Source organism: Papilio polytes, unplaced genomic scaffold, assembly GCF_000836215.1.
Source record: "Papilio polytes unplaced genomic scaffold, Ppol_1.0 DF824158.1, whole genome shotgun sequence".
Classification (NCBI taxonomy): domain Eukaryota; kingdom Metazoa; phylum Arthropoda; class Insecta; order Lepidoptera; family Papilionidae; genus Papilio; species Papilio polytes.
Window position 1 is genome coordinate 2834009 of NW_013525046.1, and position 20720 is coordinate 2854728.

A 20720-nucleotide genomic window follows, 5' to 3' on the forward strand; every position below is an offset into this window, starting at 1 on the left:
TAATCTTTGCCATTTTAATATAAACTACATAATCTTTGCCATTCAAATGTAAACTACATAATCTATGTCACTTACTCTATGGTATGTTTTTGACAGACGAATGAAACGTTTTTAATTTTTCTCCATAATTACAGTCCACATATGTTCATTGGCATTTATAAATAGTTACTAGAAAAAATTACGTCCTTAAATGTAACGATTGCTCCAAATGACAGATAAATATTTTTATACGCCCAAAAGAAGCCGTCACAAATGACATTTGAAATACGCGAGAATTGACAGCTGTCATGTTTATAGTCAAATGTCAGATTGACATTTTGACTTTTTCAAGTAGTTTGTATTTACAAAGAAAATTGAATCTTTTTAATGTATTTGCTGTTAGATTTTCTTAACATGCACAAAATTACGTAGTTTTCTATATAATACGTTTTCTATAATGAAATATTGCGATATTTTATTAAAAATATAAATTGCAACCTTTAAATGTTAAAAAGTGATGTTTTATTGGTGATAAATTATTTAATATTGTAGATTACCACAGATTATAAAGAGTTAGCCAATGGGACTGTAAAACCTTATTACTTTGAGTCAAAACAATGTTTATTTAAGTTCATAGAATTTTTAGTGAATTTAATTTGACATATCTTTGCATAAAATATCAATAACTAGTCTTTGTTTTAATGTATTCTGGGATAATTTTCTAAATGTCTTGATTTTGTATGACGTTGATTTGTGAATTCCGCCCGTTACACTGATTTTTGTCTGTGATTTTTGATGTTTTTTTCTTTGTATATTTCAGTCGAGCCGGACTTGGTTGACTTTGACGGTGTGTTTAGGTTTTGTTTGAAACGATTTATTCTTGCATCGTATTGGATTGTATTACTCTAAATTTAAAATTGTTATAATTTCAATATTTCAGATTTAATTTCATATATGTTCAATACTAAGGTTACTTTGTTTTGTCAAAATTCTTGCATTGATTATGGTAATGTTCTCATATAAAAAAATTATATTTTTCATATTATTTTGACATTTTAGGAATTTTGAAGGTTAGAAAACACTACAATATTAACAAATTTAATGCAATATCATTTTAGTTTGGGTCAAAATTAGATTTTGTATTGTACTATTTTATATTGTAAAAATATTGTTTCAATACAATTGTGTTTTTTGCACAAATTTGTAACAGAGCCATCTAGTGACGATGCAACAAAACTCCAAGACTTAATCTTGAATCTTTATAAATAAAGCGCAAGTAGAAGCCAGAATTTTTTGTCAAAATATAATAGAGTAAATGCAATCTGTACGATTCGATACGCCATAATAAAATCGATTTTAAAATATATTAATTAAATTTATTAAATTCTAAATACGATTGTCTATAGTGTAAAGTGCGGAACTGTCCATACGTATATCATTGTAAAAATATTAGTATATAAGTAGTTAGATAAATAGAATAATAAAGGGATATATTTGAATAAAACGCTATAGTTTATTAGGATAAATTAAAAAGTGAAAACATTGTACAACAAAATATAGATAAATATCCACTTGCATTTCGCTATCGGATGTCTCGTGTATTTTTGTCATAGTATATTTTGAATTTAGTAGCGCTGCGTGCTTATATTAGATATTTTTGAAATTAATAAAAAAACGCTTTAAAATAAATAAGAGTTTTATTTTTATTTACCCCTAATTTTATAATATACTAAGTACATTAGCATTGTACAAAAAGCGGATTAAAAAAGTTCAAAACAAATAAAATTGAGTTTTATTCCGTTTCAACAAGGTTTTATTTCGCATATCTTTTTAAGACGTGTAAAGTAAAATTAAATCTTGTGTCAGTAGAAAATTGTTTGCGATAAAAATCTACTCTGCTCGACTCCGGTTTGTGTGAATGGACCCTTATTTTGATGGGAGTAAATTAAAGGTTCTGAAAACTAGATTTGCAATGAATATTATATTCAGTATACCTAATATCGAATGTTCGGCGAGCGACCGGACCGAATAGTCTCAAATACACAAAATAAACTAGAGAATTTCCCACTATTGTAGCTAGATGTATATAAAAATAAAAATAACAGAATTTTTTTTCGAAAAAGACAACTTAAATATTTGGTTATGTAATAAAAACATTGAAATTAAAATACTTTACGAGATTTTGAAAGAATAAGAAATGTGCCTAAAGTGACATCTGTATGTAACGGGTAATTCAAAAAGTTTATCCTTTTTAAACAATAGATGTCGCTAATCAATAGTAACGGGCGTAACTTTAAAATTCTACTTTTATTCGTTTTAATTACCTGGATCAAAAGTACATTTCAATACAAGTAGTTTGCAATTACGTTGATATAATTAAAAGAAAAAGTATTTGAGACAAAGAGATGGACTTTAAAAACATACTATTAAATTACGATGTTAACATAGAATAATTAGTAATTGATTCGAATTTTGTTTTAAAATATTATTGCGACCAATTACCTCCAAATAAAGTATCAAACACATAAAATATCTTTATGGCTCAATGAGAAATGAAGTGAATAACTGTGATTTAAGGCAATCCTCTTCTAAAAGGTTTCCGTCTTCGTTACGAAATCGTTTCTGTAATTACCCGTGTGTTTGCGAGGAATTTCACTCGAGCGATGAACGTTACCCGATAAACCGATTATACGACCTTCATTACATTATCATATAGAAAACAATTTTTCCATAATATATTAGATAGAATTGTAATAGTAAAATCAATAACTTAAAAGAGAAGGCAACGTTAAAAGTAAGATAAAAAAAAAGTTAAAAAAGATTGTGCAATATTTTATTAATGTAGAAAACTTTAGAAATATTTTAATGTTTCTAGTTTCTCATAATTAAGGCAACAAATGCATTAGTTTTTAGTAATCAAAAATAGTTTTTCAAATATTTATTTTGATACTCGATAACAAAAATTGAGTTAAACCGATTCATTACAGAACAAGCTGAATCGTAGAAAGGGGGCAATGATTTAAAAAGCGATTGTCGGGGAGTGATTTGTTGAAAATTCGTGTTCTCTTTTAATATAATTGTAGGTGGTTTATCTGTTGTGCGGATTACGTTCGGGGATTACGGACGCCGGCGGGCCGCACAAATTGAATTGTAATACTCCGCCATTATTAATAACAACGGACGGTTTAGGGTTGACGAAAACTTTACAGTCTAAAATATTTCGTTTAAATAATTTAAAACATTTACTTTTCTACAGACTATTCTATAGTTAAAACGGATAGACCGACAGTAAAAAATAATCCAAAATAACTTACAAATATTATAAATGCGAAAGTTTAGATGCATGTTTGTTAGAGTTTGTAGTTTACTGCTGCACTGATCTTGGCATATATGTAGAGGAAAGTCTGGAAGAACACATAGGCTTTTGTCTTTTTTTTCATTCCATGCAAATGAGTCGTGGGCGAAAGCCAGTAGATTATCAGATTTTGCACGTCTTCTCAACGTGAGTGATATACGGCCAGAGAATAAACCTCTTGGTTTATTTTTTCTAGTTAACGTTAAAGAAATGTGCAATTGAATACCATAAAAAAAACCTATGTCAATGCAACGAGAGTTGCAGATGTTTGAAGTTATATACCAATTAAAACGTATCTAGTTATTACTTTTGCTATAAATTAGCAATTAGTCGACATTGTTACATAATCGAGATAAATTTAACGAACGGCATAACCCTATCGTCTGATCAACGGAGCGCAATATTTTTTCCGCAAATTTTAAGCGACCCCCTTCGGATATTCCGCGAATCTGCCATATTTGTACAATCGTCTGTTTCAATGCCTTTTCTACTTAATAGTATTTCTAACGTCAGGCGCTTGCTGGACAATACCGTAGTCATAGGGAGTTTACTTTAACTTTGACTAGCTGTTGCTCGTGACTTTGTCCATGTGGAATTTAAAAATATAGCCTATGTTACTCACTGATAATTTAGCTTTTTAATGATGAAATAATTCTTGAAATCGGCTCAGTAGTTTTTGAGTTATATCAATACAAACAAATCCAAAAATACAAATCTTTCCTCTTTGTTATTTTTGATGTAGGGTACATTTAACTTTGGACTTAGATTAAGATTGTGTGAATTATTGGCATTCCTAGCCTAAGATCTATCTTAGACATTTAGTTACATTAATATGGTCTTATTACAGGTAGTTTTTTTTTACCTATTTTAAATTTTTTGACTCAATAATCAGTTTGTATAATTAAAAATCTGTCTGAGAGCTTTTCCATATATCTAACTAAATTAAAAATGTCTTTAAAATGTTCGGATAATATGTTTTATCTATACTAATATTATAAAAAGGACAAATTAGTACTTTTACATGTTAGAAATAACTCAAATAATTCTTGACAGATTTAAAAAAATTCTTGCAGCATTAAAAAGCTGTTATCACCAGTAACATAGGTTATGGTTCTACTATTTTTATAAAATTCACGCGGACGAAGTCGCCAGTACAACTAGTATGATACTCGTATTAAGATAGCCTGTTAAGCAAGACATGGGTGTGTAAAATCGAGGCGTCATAAAAATGCATGAGGCATAGGAAATGGGCAGCTAACAAGAGCCGTCTTGTTTACGTTCCCCTGTTATTCCGCGCCGACGGTAATTTTGACAAACGACCAACAGCCCCTTCCCGCCCACTGCTTATCCCAGCAAGTACACAAACTTAAGACTAAAGAAACTTCGTTTTGCAACTTAATATCAAGTTAAATGATGCTTCTTAGGGTTATCTTATCTTTACTAATATTACAAAGAGGAGAGATTTGTATTTGTCGATTTTTGTATGTATTGAAATAACAAAAAAAACTACTCACCATTTAAAAGCTACGCTATCAGTGAGTAACATAGGCTGTTTTTTTTTTATAAAAAAAAAATTATAGGACTTTTTGGTAGCTGGAAAACTTTTGAAATCCTCACAGATTTCATTATTCGCATTCCAAAATTTCAACATTACTTGATTTTGAAAATCCAATTTAGTTACTACGTATTTGGCGGTAAATCCGCCTATGGCCGTAGTTTTGTAAGCTCTTAAAGCCTTTGTTATACATATCGTGTAATAATATAGTTTGTATTTTAACATAATTTATATTTTGGACAAATGTCGCTAATAACATTTACTATAAAATCGTTTAAACAAGGAAATATGGCGTGCCTTAATTAATTCCGTCAAAATTCTCATTCCCCACATTGTCTGAGCTGGTGGGCTGTAGGGGGCAGTAGGGGATGAGGCGTGGGCGTGCGCTGCGGCGGAGGGGAGGCATCTCGTTTTAACTTTCCGCGCCGATGCTACCACCTCGATATATCCTACGATTGTCTACTCGAAGTTAACTTCGGTACAGCATTAAAACTACAAAAGCAACCTATTTTGAGATATTTTTTTGATTTGATTCAGGTGGCCGCTTGCTCGTTTGTCGCCTTATATTACATTAAAAAAAAATATACTGTTACGTGTGTAAGTCAAACTCGAATCAATCGACTTTCCGTAAGTTAATATCGAGAACCGTTGATAGTGGTGTGATATTCAATTAACTAGAGGCCCGTTGTAGTACCTTCGCACTTTTAGTTATGTCTGACAATGTTAGGCTCGCCGGCGCCGCTCTGAAAGCAATTTTCCCTGTTTGTTGCTTGTGGCAGCATTGTTTGTTGAACAGACTTATTTCTTGTTAGTTTTCATTACATAATATTGTAGAAAATACAAACGTTTAACTTAGGCTATAGTATTTACACATGTTTTTAGTTTTAAAACTGTAAATGTCTAACTGAATCTAATTAAAGACAACTACTTACTTTGTAGATTTATAGCGTGCATTAAAACTAAACCATCGCACAACTGTTTAGTCGCGCTTTGATTCCTGACACGCTACTCGATGTTTAGTTGTGCAACTGAACAGTTGAATTGTCTGCGAAACAATCGACAATCGCACATTTGTGCGCCCGCTCTATTTTAAAATCAAAACTAAACAGTAAATTATATTAATTTTGTACTAAACTTATGTTTATGTTTTAATTCACTTCATTATAAATTAACTTAAGTGACAATCTTTATGAGCTAACAGATTAGTTAATGGCGCGGCCTAACCCGACGGTTTCGGGTTGCCGCGGACCCCAAAGTAATTAATATCGATACGTATTTGACAGGTAACTTTTTTATTTAACATCATTACAATATGTGAAAAAGATTAAAAAAAAATAAAAAGCGCTATGTTTGGTTAACCGTCCCTCCTCTGTCAAAAGAAATGTATTAATTCATGTTGTTTTCTTTGTATTTTCGAAATATGTGTGATTTCCAGAGACTTTATTCCAAACAGATAGTACATTTCTGTTATTGTGTATTACTTGAATTATAAAAGAAGCATCCTCGGCGGCATTTCCAAACCAATACGACTTAGGGTCCTTCAAGAAGCGAGCCTATCATTTCCTCAAAGGCCGGCAACACATCTGTAGTTCCACTGGTGTTACGGATGTCCATGGGGGTCGTTGACCACCTCGGTGAACTCGCCACTAGTTTGCCCCCTTTTATTTCATATAAAAAAAAATCTAGCACTAAAATGTAGTCATAAACCTTTTGTCATCAACTGACAAAAAGGGGATTCCTTATATTATTTCTGCATAAAACAGTGGATGTTAGAAATTCATTATTTAAAAAAAAATGCATAGAATTGGAGTTCAAATCTCAGTCCTTATGACGTTTTTGCATTGTTTTTATAGCTATTAATCTGTGTTAAAAAATCATTCAACCAATTTACAATTAAAAACATTTGAAAGTTGATATTAATTATCACTTCGGTACCTTTTTCTGTTCCCTTTTTTACAGTATTTAATCATTATCATCATCTTTCTCTTAATCCTGCTCTCGTAAGGTCACCTCAGTCATCACTCCCTTTTTGATCACGCAATTCATCCATATCCTCTAGGTCTACCTCTACCGATGTACCCTTCCACACTCATAACTAACGTTCTCCTTGTAAAATGCGATTCATACCTCCTCATAACATGCCCATACCATGCTTACCTTTTACTCCTTACCTTCTCTACTACAAGGGTTACTCTCAAACTTACTCGAATATGCTCATTTCGTATTTTATTCATTCATGTTAATAATTTCGCAGTATTTAATCTGACCGATAAATCTTTATGGGCTAGCAATTAATGAGGATTTTTTCCCGTTTACTTTTTAATGATTCACCTTTGAATGGGGATAGAATTATGACGTATCGGCGACTGGCTAATTGGTTGTTTTTAAATCGAGGGGGAGTCAAAATAACATGCAATTACAGTTTGAAAAGGCTGTGGAGTGTATTGTATTTTGAATTAGGAATTAGTGATTAAAAAAATGAGCACTCATGTGTTGCTAGTTACTAAAGATGTATGTAGTTTTTGTGTTTAACTAAGTGCCTTCGCAGACTACAGAGCGATAATTTAGTCGGGCGGTTAATAAGTATGAACACATTACGATGATATGGTTTTATTTTGGCTTACCAACGTCGTTAAATTATCTGCCGACAAAAAGTCTTTGTACAACGAGGGTTTCTATATATATTAAATTAATAGGGATGCATAATCGTGAAATATAAAAGTAGTTAGGAGTAAAGAAATAAAACGCGTAAAAAATCAATGAATTCCATTAATTCTACTCTACTCTGCCTTAACTTTCATTTTCACTGTAACTACTCAAATAATTTTATAATCATTTACGCAGAACTTTATCGTAAATATCTCATAGGAAACGTGCACTAATGGACTCCGATAGCGATAATTTTACTACACTAAGATGTCTGATAATAAACAAAAAATCATAACAGATTTAATACAGTGTTTGATTAAAAAACAAGTTCGCTTTAAAGCAGTTATCTTTTAGTATATCATAAGGGAGCGTGTACACAATCTGTTAGCGATTGTAAGCATAAGGGTCAGTGCACACATCGGTCACGGATAATAGCGTGCGCGGCGTGCGGCGTGACGACACTTCATTATATCAGTATTGAGCATTCAAATGTCTAGTGATGTAACACACGATCGATAATTTTACTAATGTCATAAATGCGTAAATTTAGATTGATAATTCCAATTCTACTGTGTCGATTTTCTACGGATTCTACGAGTCGCGGGCGAAAGCTAGTATGAAAAAAACCTTATTAGTCGGGCAATTGAGACGACTTGATTTTAAATTAGTGAATAAAATATTAATAGGGCTTTTGAAGTTTAAGTTTTTATTGTAAAGAATCGAGTTTTATTTTTATTAAAATCTATTCGATAATTTTCATCCCCTTGTTTCAGACGGACTTATGTATAGCGTACGTGAATACTCAGAAGGAGATATTAAGAGCATCCGAAAGGAACATGCAATACTACTTAGATCTATGAAAGTAGAAGGTTTCTAGCATTTTAAGTTACAGCGTAAGTTATGTTGTTGAAAAAAATATATCGATAAAATAACAGCACATCACTAGACATTAAATCGTCACAACAAGAGCCGGTAACCCTTCAGTGCGGCTTAATTTTATAATTGAGGGCTAAAGCTCAGCGCAGACGGCCCACTCGTTTATGACACCGGGCCGATTGCGATGGCACCAGCTAGTAACATCGATATTGCAGTGAGGGTTCGATCTTATCGCGATGACATTTATGACTTCGCGATTTATTTTGATGTTTATTATTAAAATAATTTAATTAAATTTTAGACTTTTAAAAAAACTAAGAATCGTTTTTTAAATTTACAATGTACAATTGTTAACAATTAGTTTCTTATGATATCTAGTTTTACTAACATTGCAGAGAGGAAAGATTTGTAGTTTTGTATGTTGAAATAACTCAAAAACTACTGGGCCGATATTAAAAATTCTTTCACCATTAGAAAGGTAATTTATCTGTGCGTAACATAGGCTATGTACAATTATTTTATTAAATAATATAATATCCGACGGCGGGCGGCGCCGTAAAGTGATTTCAATTATATTTTACTAAGAATAAAAAGATTTATTTCCGCACGTCGTATAATAATTAACAAAAAAATTCCAAAGTACAAATACTTGTGTACAGTTGTCCTCGTTTCCTAAAGTAGATACAATAAGAGGAAATTGGAGCATTTATTTTATTCAACAAGAAAAAAAAATCTACAGCTGTTCCATAAAGCCTAGTACTACATTAAGATGTACAATTAATAGATGTATAATTAGAATATGTAGTGATTTTTTTTGAATAAAGCAACTATGGAAATAAATTTAATTGTTACAAGGTGACATAAACAAAATAGCATCAACGAAACCAAATACGATATTGTTTAATCTGTGACCGCATTAAAAACCAATATGGCAACAAATACACAAAACATGCCGTCGACCGCACGATAGCCGCTCGTTTTAATCGAATGATTCGGGCGCGAACAACTTAATACAATAATGCTTGTAATTTCAATCACAAAATTAATTCAACCAGTTCGCCCGGTTTAAATAAGTCCCCGGCATCGTCCAATCGATATGTCGGGAGGACGAGGGAGGGCGGCTGTTACCGGTAAATAAGGTTTTGGAGGGAATACGATTGGATGTTATACGGTTTTTGGAGGCGGGAAAATGTAGGAAGGGCGGGGTTGCGATTGGCGGATGGGTATAACCAGTTTTCTCGACGTCAGTGACGGTTCGTCGGCCGACCGGGTATCTTTAATCGGCACTGACATGTTCGCGTCCCTATTTTGATTTTGTTGTGATTTTTTTTATCGGGTGATTCTATCAGGACAAAGGTAAGTTGTATTATTCCACGTTTTTATTTTATTCACCTGTTTTTAAATTAAATTAAATAAATAGAATTAAATGAGATCATTATGTAATTTAATTTAAAATTATATTTTAAAAATTTACAACTACGTATTAGAATTTATCTTCGAGTTTTTATTTTTGTGTCATGAAAAAAGGTAAGCTTTATTAATTTTCCCTTACGTCAGGATAAATGAAATAAATAAGTTGAACAAATCAAAACATCTTCTGAATTAACTTTAAAAACAAATTTTAATTTGCAAAAAAATTCCAAGTCAATCAGTAAAATGTTTTGTTTGTATCTCGTTACCGGTACTAAAAATTAGCGGATTGCCAGACAATTTTAAACATTACAATGACAAATATAAAAATGTAAGAAAGACCTCTTTAGTTAAAATAAAACACTTCGCTACAGACATTGTGCTACGACAGAGCTACGTAAAGCTACGGAGCTAAGGTAATTTTATCCTGTTAATATAATCTCTGCCTTGTTAAGTTTCCTTTTTTTTAAACTAAGTAAAGATACTTGATGTATTATTGAAGACGAACAATTGTTAGGAATTCAAAACCAAATCGTAAATGTAGATGTTGAGCTATAATTCGGGGTTTTAATATTTTACAAATAGCCGAATTTTTTTTATTTTACTTGTACTAATATTATGAATGCAAGAGTATAAATGGATATATGTTTGTTAGAGTTAGTAGCCTAAACTGCTGAACGGATCTCGATTAAATTTGGCGTAAATGTAGAGCATATTCTGGGAAATACTTAGGCTACTTACTATTTTAATTCTACACGGATGGAGTCGCCAGCGAAAGCTAGACATTAAAAAAATGTTTTAGTTGTGGTTAATCCAAAAAAATGATCGATATGAAATATCGATTGGAAATAAAGGTACAGTTGTTAATATCAAATCTTAACAAAAATTTGCATATTTCTGCCTTAAAAGGCAACACGGCTAGTTACAACTCTTGTCGCACTTTATTTAAATCTTACCGACCTGCGATAAGAGACGCAACCATTACTCGATATTCTCCAAAAAAGATATGCTTAATTCTATAAAACAAAACATATATATATCTTTAATTGAAAACTGCCAATACAATAATAAATTAATTTTTACATTGCTTGCTTCAGATATCTTATCTATCTTATAGTATGATGAGTGTCTTTGCCTCATCATCTCCCCTGCCTTATCCTACTCCCGTAGAGTCGGCGCACCGGGTTTTCGTTCTCCAAAGCACTCTATCATCCGTCATCTCAGTCATCACTCCCTTCTTGATCATGTCACCTTTCACGCAATCCATCCATCTCTTTCTAGGTCTACCTCTACCGATGTACCCCTTAACATTCATAACTAACGTTCTTCTTGTTACATGTGATTCATCCCTTCTCATAACATGCCCATACCACTCTAACCTTTTACTCTTTATTTTCTTAACCACTGTGGCTACTCTCAAACTTCCTCTAATATGCTCATTTCGTATCTTATCCAATCGTCTGTGCCTAAGGCCTAATTTTAGTCGCTTTCCTAACCCACTTTTTTCTTTAAAAAAAAGGATTGGGAGGGAAAGAAGATTTGATGGCAGAGGAGACGTACAGGAAAGAAAATTATCCTCTTATTGTGTGTCTCCTTCTCCGACGATTAAACACATATGTTATTACGGATGTCTATGGGCAGTAGACGCTTCGCTTTTTCGGCGACTTTATCATGTCACACACTGTGTATACCATAAAAAAAATCTATACCTTTGTAAGTTCTCGTAATAATCTAAGGTAAAGATTAAATTTTGTCAACTCTTCTAGTTTTTAACTATACTTATAAATACAGAAAGCACATGTACTTTTTGAAAAATTACTGCGTCTTAAAGCAATCGAAGAGTAGACAAAGAGTAGATTTAATTTCGGTCCATATTTAAATATAAATACGTCTTTTGTTACTTCGTGTTTAAACAGGAGTGGTGCGGGGAGTGAGGGTGGTGCGGGGCACAAGGAGGGGGCAGGAACCCCTAATTGAAAGACAAACAAGGGACGGACGATTCACGGCGAATTCATTATTTTCACATTAAGTTTATTCCGCTCCGGAGGTTTAGGTTATAATCTGTCGAGTTTAAGTTAACAAGTCACTCCTGTGAGGATGTTTAATGGCGTCTTATTTCGACGGTCGACTGTTTTAAATTAAAAAAAAAATGTAATTACATAAACATTGCTGGGACAATTTTTACAGTTGCTTTTATATGACGGTTCTAATTAAAAAGCTAAAATAATTCTGTACCCGTAGATTTAGACCCAGTTTTCTTACAGTGTAAGTAAGCACACAAACAAGTAAAGACAGGAATTCGCTAAAATAGCGAAGTGATCGCTGTTCATAGACATCAGTATTTGTATTTTGGGGTACCTACCTTTACTCAACAGAAGAGGGGATGTACAGAAAACGAATATTTCCCCTACATGTCTTGTAATCTATACTATCTAAGAAGTGGAGAGATATTTTTGTATCTATTGAAATAACTCAAAAACTACTGGGCCAATTTCAAAAATTCTTTCACCATTAAAAAGCTACGTTGTCAGTCAGTAACTTAGGCTACATTTCTTCTTATTATTTTTTTAATTCACACGGGAAAAGTCACGACCAACAGCCAGTTATTTCATGTTTTCATATGTTTTTCTCCTAAAGAAGAAGTTAATATTGACAATAACAAATCGATGTCTTTGATAAATTGAATTTCAAAACAATAAGTTACGGAAAAGAAATTCGAAAATAAAACAAAGTAGGTTTATGAAAACAATTTTCTCGACTCGGCGTCAACTAATGTGTCTTTACCAAGTATAGCAAATAAAAGTAATAATAATAAACAAAGAAATGTATTTATTTCGTATTATTAAAAACTTACGTAAATTATTCTACAACTAGCTTTCGCCCGCGACTTCGTCCACGTGGTGTTAAAAAAAATAAAACCAAGTAGCTTATGTGTTCTTCCAGATTATCCTCTACATCTATGCCAAATTTCATTGAGATCCGTTCACCAGTTAAGGCTACAAACTCTAACAAACATCCATCCATCCATCTAAACTTTCACATGTTTAATATTAGCATGAAGTATGATTTCCGCGAAACAAATGACAGCAGTTAGTTAACTTTTTTTTTATATTATTACGTTATTGCGATGACATTTTGTAATAAATAAATTGTAATTTTTAAATCGCAAAAATAACTTCAAATAACAAATTAATAGACTGTGTGCTCCTTTTTATCGAATTCACCCCAAGCTAATTTTTGGAGGGAAAGTTAATAAAAGATGGCGGCGGGACGCGCGAAGTCATTTTCATCGAATCAACGTGGCAGATGTCATTTCGTAGACGCGGCCTATTCAATTACTTTTGTAAGTAAATTCGGAGACAATTTGCATGTTTATGATTATTTTATTATAAAGCCAACGTTGTTTAGTTTAACTTTTCGCTATTTATTAAAACAATGTCTGAAATTGGATAATGCAAATTAATTTTCGAATTTTAAATGGAATAATTTAAAAGGATTTATTCTCTATACTAATATAATAAAGCGTAAACACACACATCTTTGTTGCTAAAGATGTCAGCAATCACAGCATATTTTTGAATAACTCCTTTTTTAATAAAAATCCCTACACTTAGGTCAAGCTTTAGGCTATATATTTTCACGCCATTAAACTTAGGGGGCAAATATTTTGGATAAAAACCCTAATGTGGGAAAGAGACCACAAGTTGCTGCCAACATCAAGGAAGCAAGATTTGTCATGGCATGTCATTTTGACATTTGCAATTGACAATTTGACATATGTAAACAATAAAATAATTTTACGCTGATGAAATCGCATGGGAACAGCTAGAATGGAATAAAAACCTATCATTACAAATACACTTATAATGTAGTTATACAATACAGAGGCGTTTTGAGTTAAAATTTATTTAATTAAAAAAAAAATAATGTTATTATTTACTTAATAAGTTTTAAGACTTCAAACATAGTTAAATTTGTTCGTTAGTAAGTTACGTAGATTTTTACTGTTTTAAAATGAAAAATCTCTATTAAGCGACCGCTTAAGTAACCAATAAATGACAATAAACCATACTCTATTCAAATGCAGTGGTCATTGAAGTTATAACACATAAAGTACCATTCAACGTATCGTTTAAAATTCAAAACGAATTAAATTTTAAAACTAACAATAGGGAGGGATTAGTTACGAATTCAATTGTGCGAAAAATCCCCGTAGCGAGAGCCCGTGTGTCAACATGGCCTCTGTAGAGATACGACTGGTTCATACTGGGCACTTTTTTAATTGGTTTTGGTTGAACTTTATATGACAAAAAAAGTTTCTACATTATAATACTAGCTTTCGCCCGCGACCCTGTCCGCGTGGAATTAAAGAAAAACCAAAAGTAGCTTATGTGTTCTTCCAGACTATGTCCTATATCTATGATAAATTTCACAGAGATCCGTTCACCATTTAAGGCTACAAAATCCATCCATCCATCTAAACTTTCGCATTCATAATCTTAGTATGATAACAATGCAATCATATTATTATTTGGAAACGATTTATCTATTTTTGGACGTAATAAAGCTCGGTAAGACCCAATAAATCGCGGCACTAAATTTTCATTTAATTACCTGCTATTTTTACATAGAACATTTTAAATAGAATCTTGAATTACATACTCGTACAATTTAAATAAAATTAAATACCTAAGTAGAAAGTATGAAGAGATGTTTGTTCTAGAGATTTCTATAGTCGATTCGAGATAACCGTTTCGGCGCTCGCTCGGGACTCGAGGGCGTTCAAAATGGCGATTAAATATTAACCGACGAATTAACTCCGTGTCTTCAGCCGTCGACACCAATTAAGCGCACAAAGTAACAAAGTAAATAACGCCAGACGTCACCGATTAATTTTGTACGAGCGTTTCCGAATTTAAGGCGCAGTTTGTTTAAAGGTTGCCGGCTCTCGTGATTTCGATTAATTGTTTATTGTTATTTCTTTGTTTCTTTTGAGTTTTGAAACAAGAAACAAGCAAGTAGAAGAAGTGAAAAATATCTTTTATCTGCACCAAAGTTGCCTTAATTTTATTACAAAAAGTCTAAAACGATTTCACGTCTTACCAATTTAGTTAGCACTTGCATTTACAATATAAAATGATGACCACAGAATAAAAATATTGCTCCCTTTTCTCGACACAGGCAAGCATAACAATCGTGTATCGTAACTATAAGAGGCCGCCAACTGGTACCTTATACAGATTAAATAGCATTTGCCCCGCGTCCTCAAAGGAACACTTGTATTGAATGCTCGAGGACGGCTCTGATATTTCGGGTGACAAGGTTTACGACAGGATAAATAATAAAAAGTATAGATTTATCAAAAAAAAAATATATTTGAGCAGCAATAGAAATAAACTTAGATTTAGAGTTCTAATATTAATTATTTTTAGTGGTAATTCGACTGATTTTAAAGGGTGTGCAGTAGATGGTTTTTCAATAACAATAAATACTTTTTTTTTAATAACTTGCACTCACAAGTATGAGTTTAATTTACAAACTATTTATGCAAAATGTGAACGCATAAATCCTTTACGTAATCGAAATTCAGTTATAACATTTGGTCGAATAATATATGAAAACACTAATTCTAAATCAAACAAGGATTATCCACACTTAATAAAAATCAAGGGTATCCTAGTCTACCCTAAGTTTGACCCAAACAAGTCCCCTTTAGTTACGGATTATCTGGTGTAGTGTACAACATGCTGTCAATGCGATGTATTCGCGTTACATCGATTTAGGAAACAGTTTCGTGAATAGAGGAATGTACAAACAAATGTAGTCTTTACTGTTGCCTTATTTTTAACAGGAAACTGCTTTTAATTACTGGTATTTTGATGCAGAGTAAATAATGGCTAGAACGCTTTGAGCTCAGACTAATATGTGTGCTAAGTATACTGTATTTAAATTATTTCTTTAGATATCTTCTTTTAATAATCGAATTCATTCTTCTATAGTCTTGGAGTACCAAATTTATTAATCATTCATTTAAATAATTACAAATAGCTAGTTGTGTTACTCTTTATTATTGACTATCGATACTAATATTACAAAAAGGAAGGATTTGATTGGTTTTTTTACAAACATGCATTGAATTAGTTCAGAAACTATTGAACCGATTTCAAAAAACTTTTCTCCATTAGAAAGCTAAATTATCACAAACATGAGTACGTTTTAGGTACAAAGACATGGGAGAAATAGTATGCGATGTAATTCTCTGCCAGGCAAAACTGGGGCGACTAGTATTTCATATATTTACTTCGCTATTCTTTTCAAACCCTTTCACTACAATTATAAGTGGTGTTACCATATCATCCAGATTGTCTCTAAACAACGATTAGTTCTGCAAGTGTTGCTATTATATCCCTTAGGAGAATCCCTAACCGTCCCCCCGACAAGGGATAGACACCATATGGCCCTTGTAAGGGAGATATAATTACTAAATATTGTAAAATATTATACAAAATTGATGACAGACCAAGCGTGAAATAAATAATTAATTGACAGAATCTTTTATAAAGGGATAAAAGCACTTGCTTTGATATATTTGCACAATTTTATTGGCACTTTTTTCGTGATTTTTCTTATATTATTTTTAATGGTCGCGACTTTGACCACGCAATATTAAGATTAAATAAAATAGCCTATAATATGCCCGTCTACGTCAGCTTACCGTCAGTAAATTTCCTATAGAAATCGGCCCAGTCGGTTTGCGGACAGACAGACAGATAGACAGACAACGGAAATACATAATATTCTCTAAATCTGTATAAATTCTTCTTTTGATATTACAAGTACAAACAGACACTCCAATTTTATTGCATGTATAGAAAATATAGCGTAGAGCGAATGTATTCGGCAATCATATCAAAAAGTGTAACTGATTTAAAAGTTATGTCTTAACAATTCTAGGCGCACTGCACTATTCTTTAAGATAATTGATGATTAATCGATAAAGGACAGCCCTAAAGACGTGACATATGCAATCATTATGATAATGTTACATCATTTAACGTAATCAATTTGACGGCGCGCCCTACTGAGGGTTGGTTTGACCGATCGCGCCCTATCTCAATCACTAGTGATGTACACTATCGAATTATCGATGTTGGTTACTCTGGTACAAGGAATACGACCAAATCTTAAAATATACTAAGATTTAACCATTGCCGGATTCAATTTAATTATCGGGAAACTTGAAAAAGGCAATCATCATGTTTACATGCCAGCAATTTCTACAAAAACGAGAGGTAGCAATACCGAAAACGTCTGTGTGTTATAAAGTCTAATTTTATGCCGCGAAGATTTTAAGAGATTTCATTTAGATTGCTGTCTTTTTGTATTTTCTCTTATTGCTATTTATCGACACATTTCATCACGGTACATCACTTACAATGTGTTGGAAATGTCACCGCGAATTTAGTGGCGACCCCATGTTGTTTTAAAGCATTAGGGGTATGACTTTTCAAGTGGTGATTTATTAGTTTACAGTAGTTGTAACTTATTTTTTATAAACGTCGCCAACCCTTTATTTGTTGTTGATACTTGTTCTTTTTTAGGCTTTAAATGGCGCAGAGGATCGAGTTTTTAGTACTTTGTAGTTATAGTTAGTTAAACACAATACTATAGTTAAATATAAAAATATTCAATCAGAATATTGGAATGCATACTAAAATTTATCATAAGAAAATATTTAATCTATACCTACCTATAATAAAATTTGAGGGTCTGTTTGTAATATCAAAAGAAACATTTTAAACTTAGCGAAGATGATGTATTTGCGTTGCTAATAACGAAAATCGCACTTGAAAGTTTTTTTATCTGTCTGTTTGTCTATCTGTTCGCAAGCCGCGTTTGTTCTGGGCAATCCCCGAAAAGACTAGGCTAATTTCGACAGGACAAAAGCGGGCATATTATAGACTACTTTTAAATTCCTCTTTGTCAAAATGGGTTACCGGGTGGTCCAAATTTGCGCTAATTAAGTTTGCGAGCGACAGCTCGTCTTTAAAAAAATAACAAAAGGTAAAGTGAGAAAACAAATTAAAATAGCCTTGTTTTGTAATATTTCCAAAAATCGATATTCCAACAACCTGCCAGCCCTACAGTTAGGGCGTAAGTCCATACATTACATTTCCCTCCGTCCCCAATTCACCCAATTGATATTCGATACACCAAATTCACACGCACACTCTATTTGTACACAAATGATCGCTTTTGTTCTCACTCACTCTCGCTTTGTGATTTTATTGCCACAAGTCAATGAAGCTGTTTTATTATAATTGCCTATTTTACTCACTCATTACACAATTCGGCAAACGTTGGACAAATGGTTGGCGTGATTGTTATTATCATAATGGTTTTATGCATTCCAATTTTTGACGTAGTAATTGAAAAAGTGTTTTTTTTTTTAAGATAAGAATTAGATGATCTTTCGTATATTAGCCTGATTATTGACTACATTTAAGATTGGTAGCACGGTATTTAAACTAAAACTATGTTTCATGACAGAATATATATATAAAAACACATTTGTTAGAAGCTGTATTGTATATAGCATTTAATTGGTACGTTTTTGTTACAGCATGGAGGCTACAAATCTGGCTCTACCTCCACGAGAGTCTCTCAAGTCCCGATCGGATAAGGCTTTACAATTAAACGCTAAACCGAACCAGGTAATGAATACTTTTTTCTTTTTAGCTTAAACTTAACTGAAACAAAAACAAGTGACAACGTATTATAACGGACGCAAACCGTTGACTAAACTATCGCATAACTATTGTGCGATTGTCGATTGTTACACAGCCAATTCAACTGTTTAGTTGCACAACTAAAAATCTTAGTTCGCGCATCTCCACATAAGTTCTCAGAAATCAAAGTGTAACTAAACAGTCGGGTCAAAAATGTGCGCGCGCTCTTATAATATTTTGAATCTTAGTAGCAGAAATTAGTCAATGTAGTTAATTAGTGTGTTTATTTGCTTACTCTGCTCTGTTCTTTTTGTTTAACTGCTTCATTATTTCGCCAGTTTCTCTCACTTTCATTTATTTCAATGCGCCTAAAGTATAACAAGTTTTATCAAAATTAAACCTTCATTTTCGTACCAGGTGGGAACAGTACTACTATACGGCGTACCGATCGTCTCCTTAGTGATCGAGGGTGTGGAGAGACTCTGTCTCGCGCAGATCTCCAACACGCTACTCAAACAGTTCTCGTACAACGAGATTCACAACCGTCGCGTCGCACTCGGTATTACATGCGTGCAGTGCACTCCAGTACAGCTGGAGATACTGCGCCGAGCTGGTGCTATGCCAGTGTCATCACGACGATGTGGTATGTCACTATGTTAATGAACTATTTACAACAGAATTTTTTTACTGTATTATTAGATTGCAATCTGTAGATTGTATTTCCGAAAGAATAAATGAACACTACAAATACAAATATATAATGCTAACTGTTGCTCGCGACTTCATCCACGTGAAATTAGAAATATAAAAAGAAATATGGTCTATGGTATTCAGCGATAACATAGCTTTTTAATGGTGTAAGAATTTTTGAAATCGGGTCAATAGTTTTGAAGTTATTTCAATACATATAAAAATACAAATCTTTCCTTTTTGTAATGTTAGTACATAAGAGCTACACAAGCAAAAATAATTATACTCAAATAACCGATGTCTAGCTCAATTAAAGTTGGAACAAAGTCCTTATGTATTCAGGCTTATAAGTATCTACGACTGAGGATCGATTGGACGTCTGATGCCTATCGTGCAAGACAACGCTAAATATCAACAAGGATAGGACGCAATTTCTCTTAATTGGCCCTTAATTTTTTGTTCGATGATTTTATAAAATACGTTTCTAATAGGAATGATAACACGGCGCGAGGCGGAACGTCTCTGCAAATCATTTCTGGGGGATAACGCTCCACCAAGGTTACCAGATGACTTCGCGTTTGCTGTCCACCATGAATGTGCTTGGGGCTGTAGAGGTGCTTTTCTACCCGCCAGGTAATATTCTACAATCTATGTGTAGAAGGAAATATTGTTTCATCATTCATAACTCGGTTCATAGCTTAAGAAGGGAGTGGTTCAGCTATGTCGCTGATAGATATGGAAGAGCAGCACAAACTGTGCAGTCCCTCCGTAGGGATAAGGGCAATATGAGGATGATTATTCATAACTTGGCAAAACATTTCAAATGCATTGACATTAATGAGCTAGGAATCCATTTAATACTGAGGAACTAATAATTTTGTGAATAAAACAATCTGACTAGTATGTCAATGTTATATTATTCGATGTGGGATTTTGTCTTGATGTTGGTAAAGCGAAGCCACTTCCTTACTTTATTCCCATATTTGTATCAATTGTAGAATTACTTTTTTATTTTATATTCTTTTAAATTTAGATACAATTCGTCGCGTGCTAAATGCATCAAGTGCGCCTACTGCGGACTGTTCTTCTCTCCCAACAAGTTCATCTTTCACTCGCATCGCGTGGGCCCTGGAGATAAGTATGTCCAGCCTGACGCTGCTAACTTCAACTCCTGGCGTCGACATATGAAGCTTAGTGGAAGCCCGCCCGATGAAGTGGTCCACGCATGGGAAGATGTGAAAGCGATGTTCAACGGTGGGACTCGGAAGAGAATGTTATCCGCGGCTAGGTAATTGACGAAATTATACGGGGTATAATTAAGCTATACAAGAGCTATAATATTATTTGATTCTTGTATCAATGCGTATTAGTAACTAGCTTTCACCCGCAACTCTGTCCGCGTGGAAAAAAAACAAAGCTGAATAGCCTATGTGTTCTCCCAGACAATCCTCTACGTCTATGCCAAATTTCATCGAAA

General features: G+C 33.1%; 1 protein-coding gene across 1 annotated transcript; it reads left to right on the top strand.

The window, feature by feature from the left end:
- The first annotated feature begins 18448 nt into the window (after positions 1–18448).
- Positions 18449–20535, top strand: LOC106111519 (SKI family transcriptional corepressor 1 homolog-B-like). Its single transcript, XM_013293638.1, has 4 exons — positions 18449–18538; positions 18971–19196; positions 19735–19876; positions 20277–20535. Exons 1-4 carry the CDS (start codon positions 18449–18451, stop codon positions 20533–20535), a joined length of 717 nt encoding a protein of 238 aa, XP_013149092.1.
- The last annotated feature ends 185 nt before the right edge of the window (positions 20536–20720 follow it).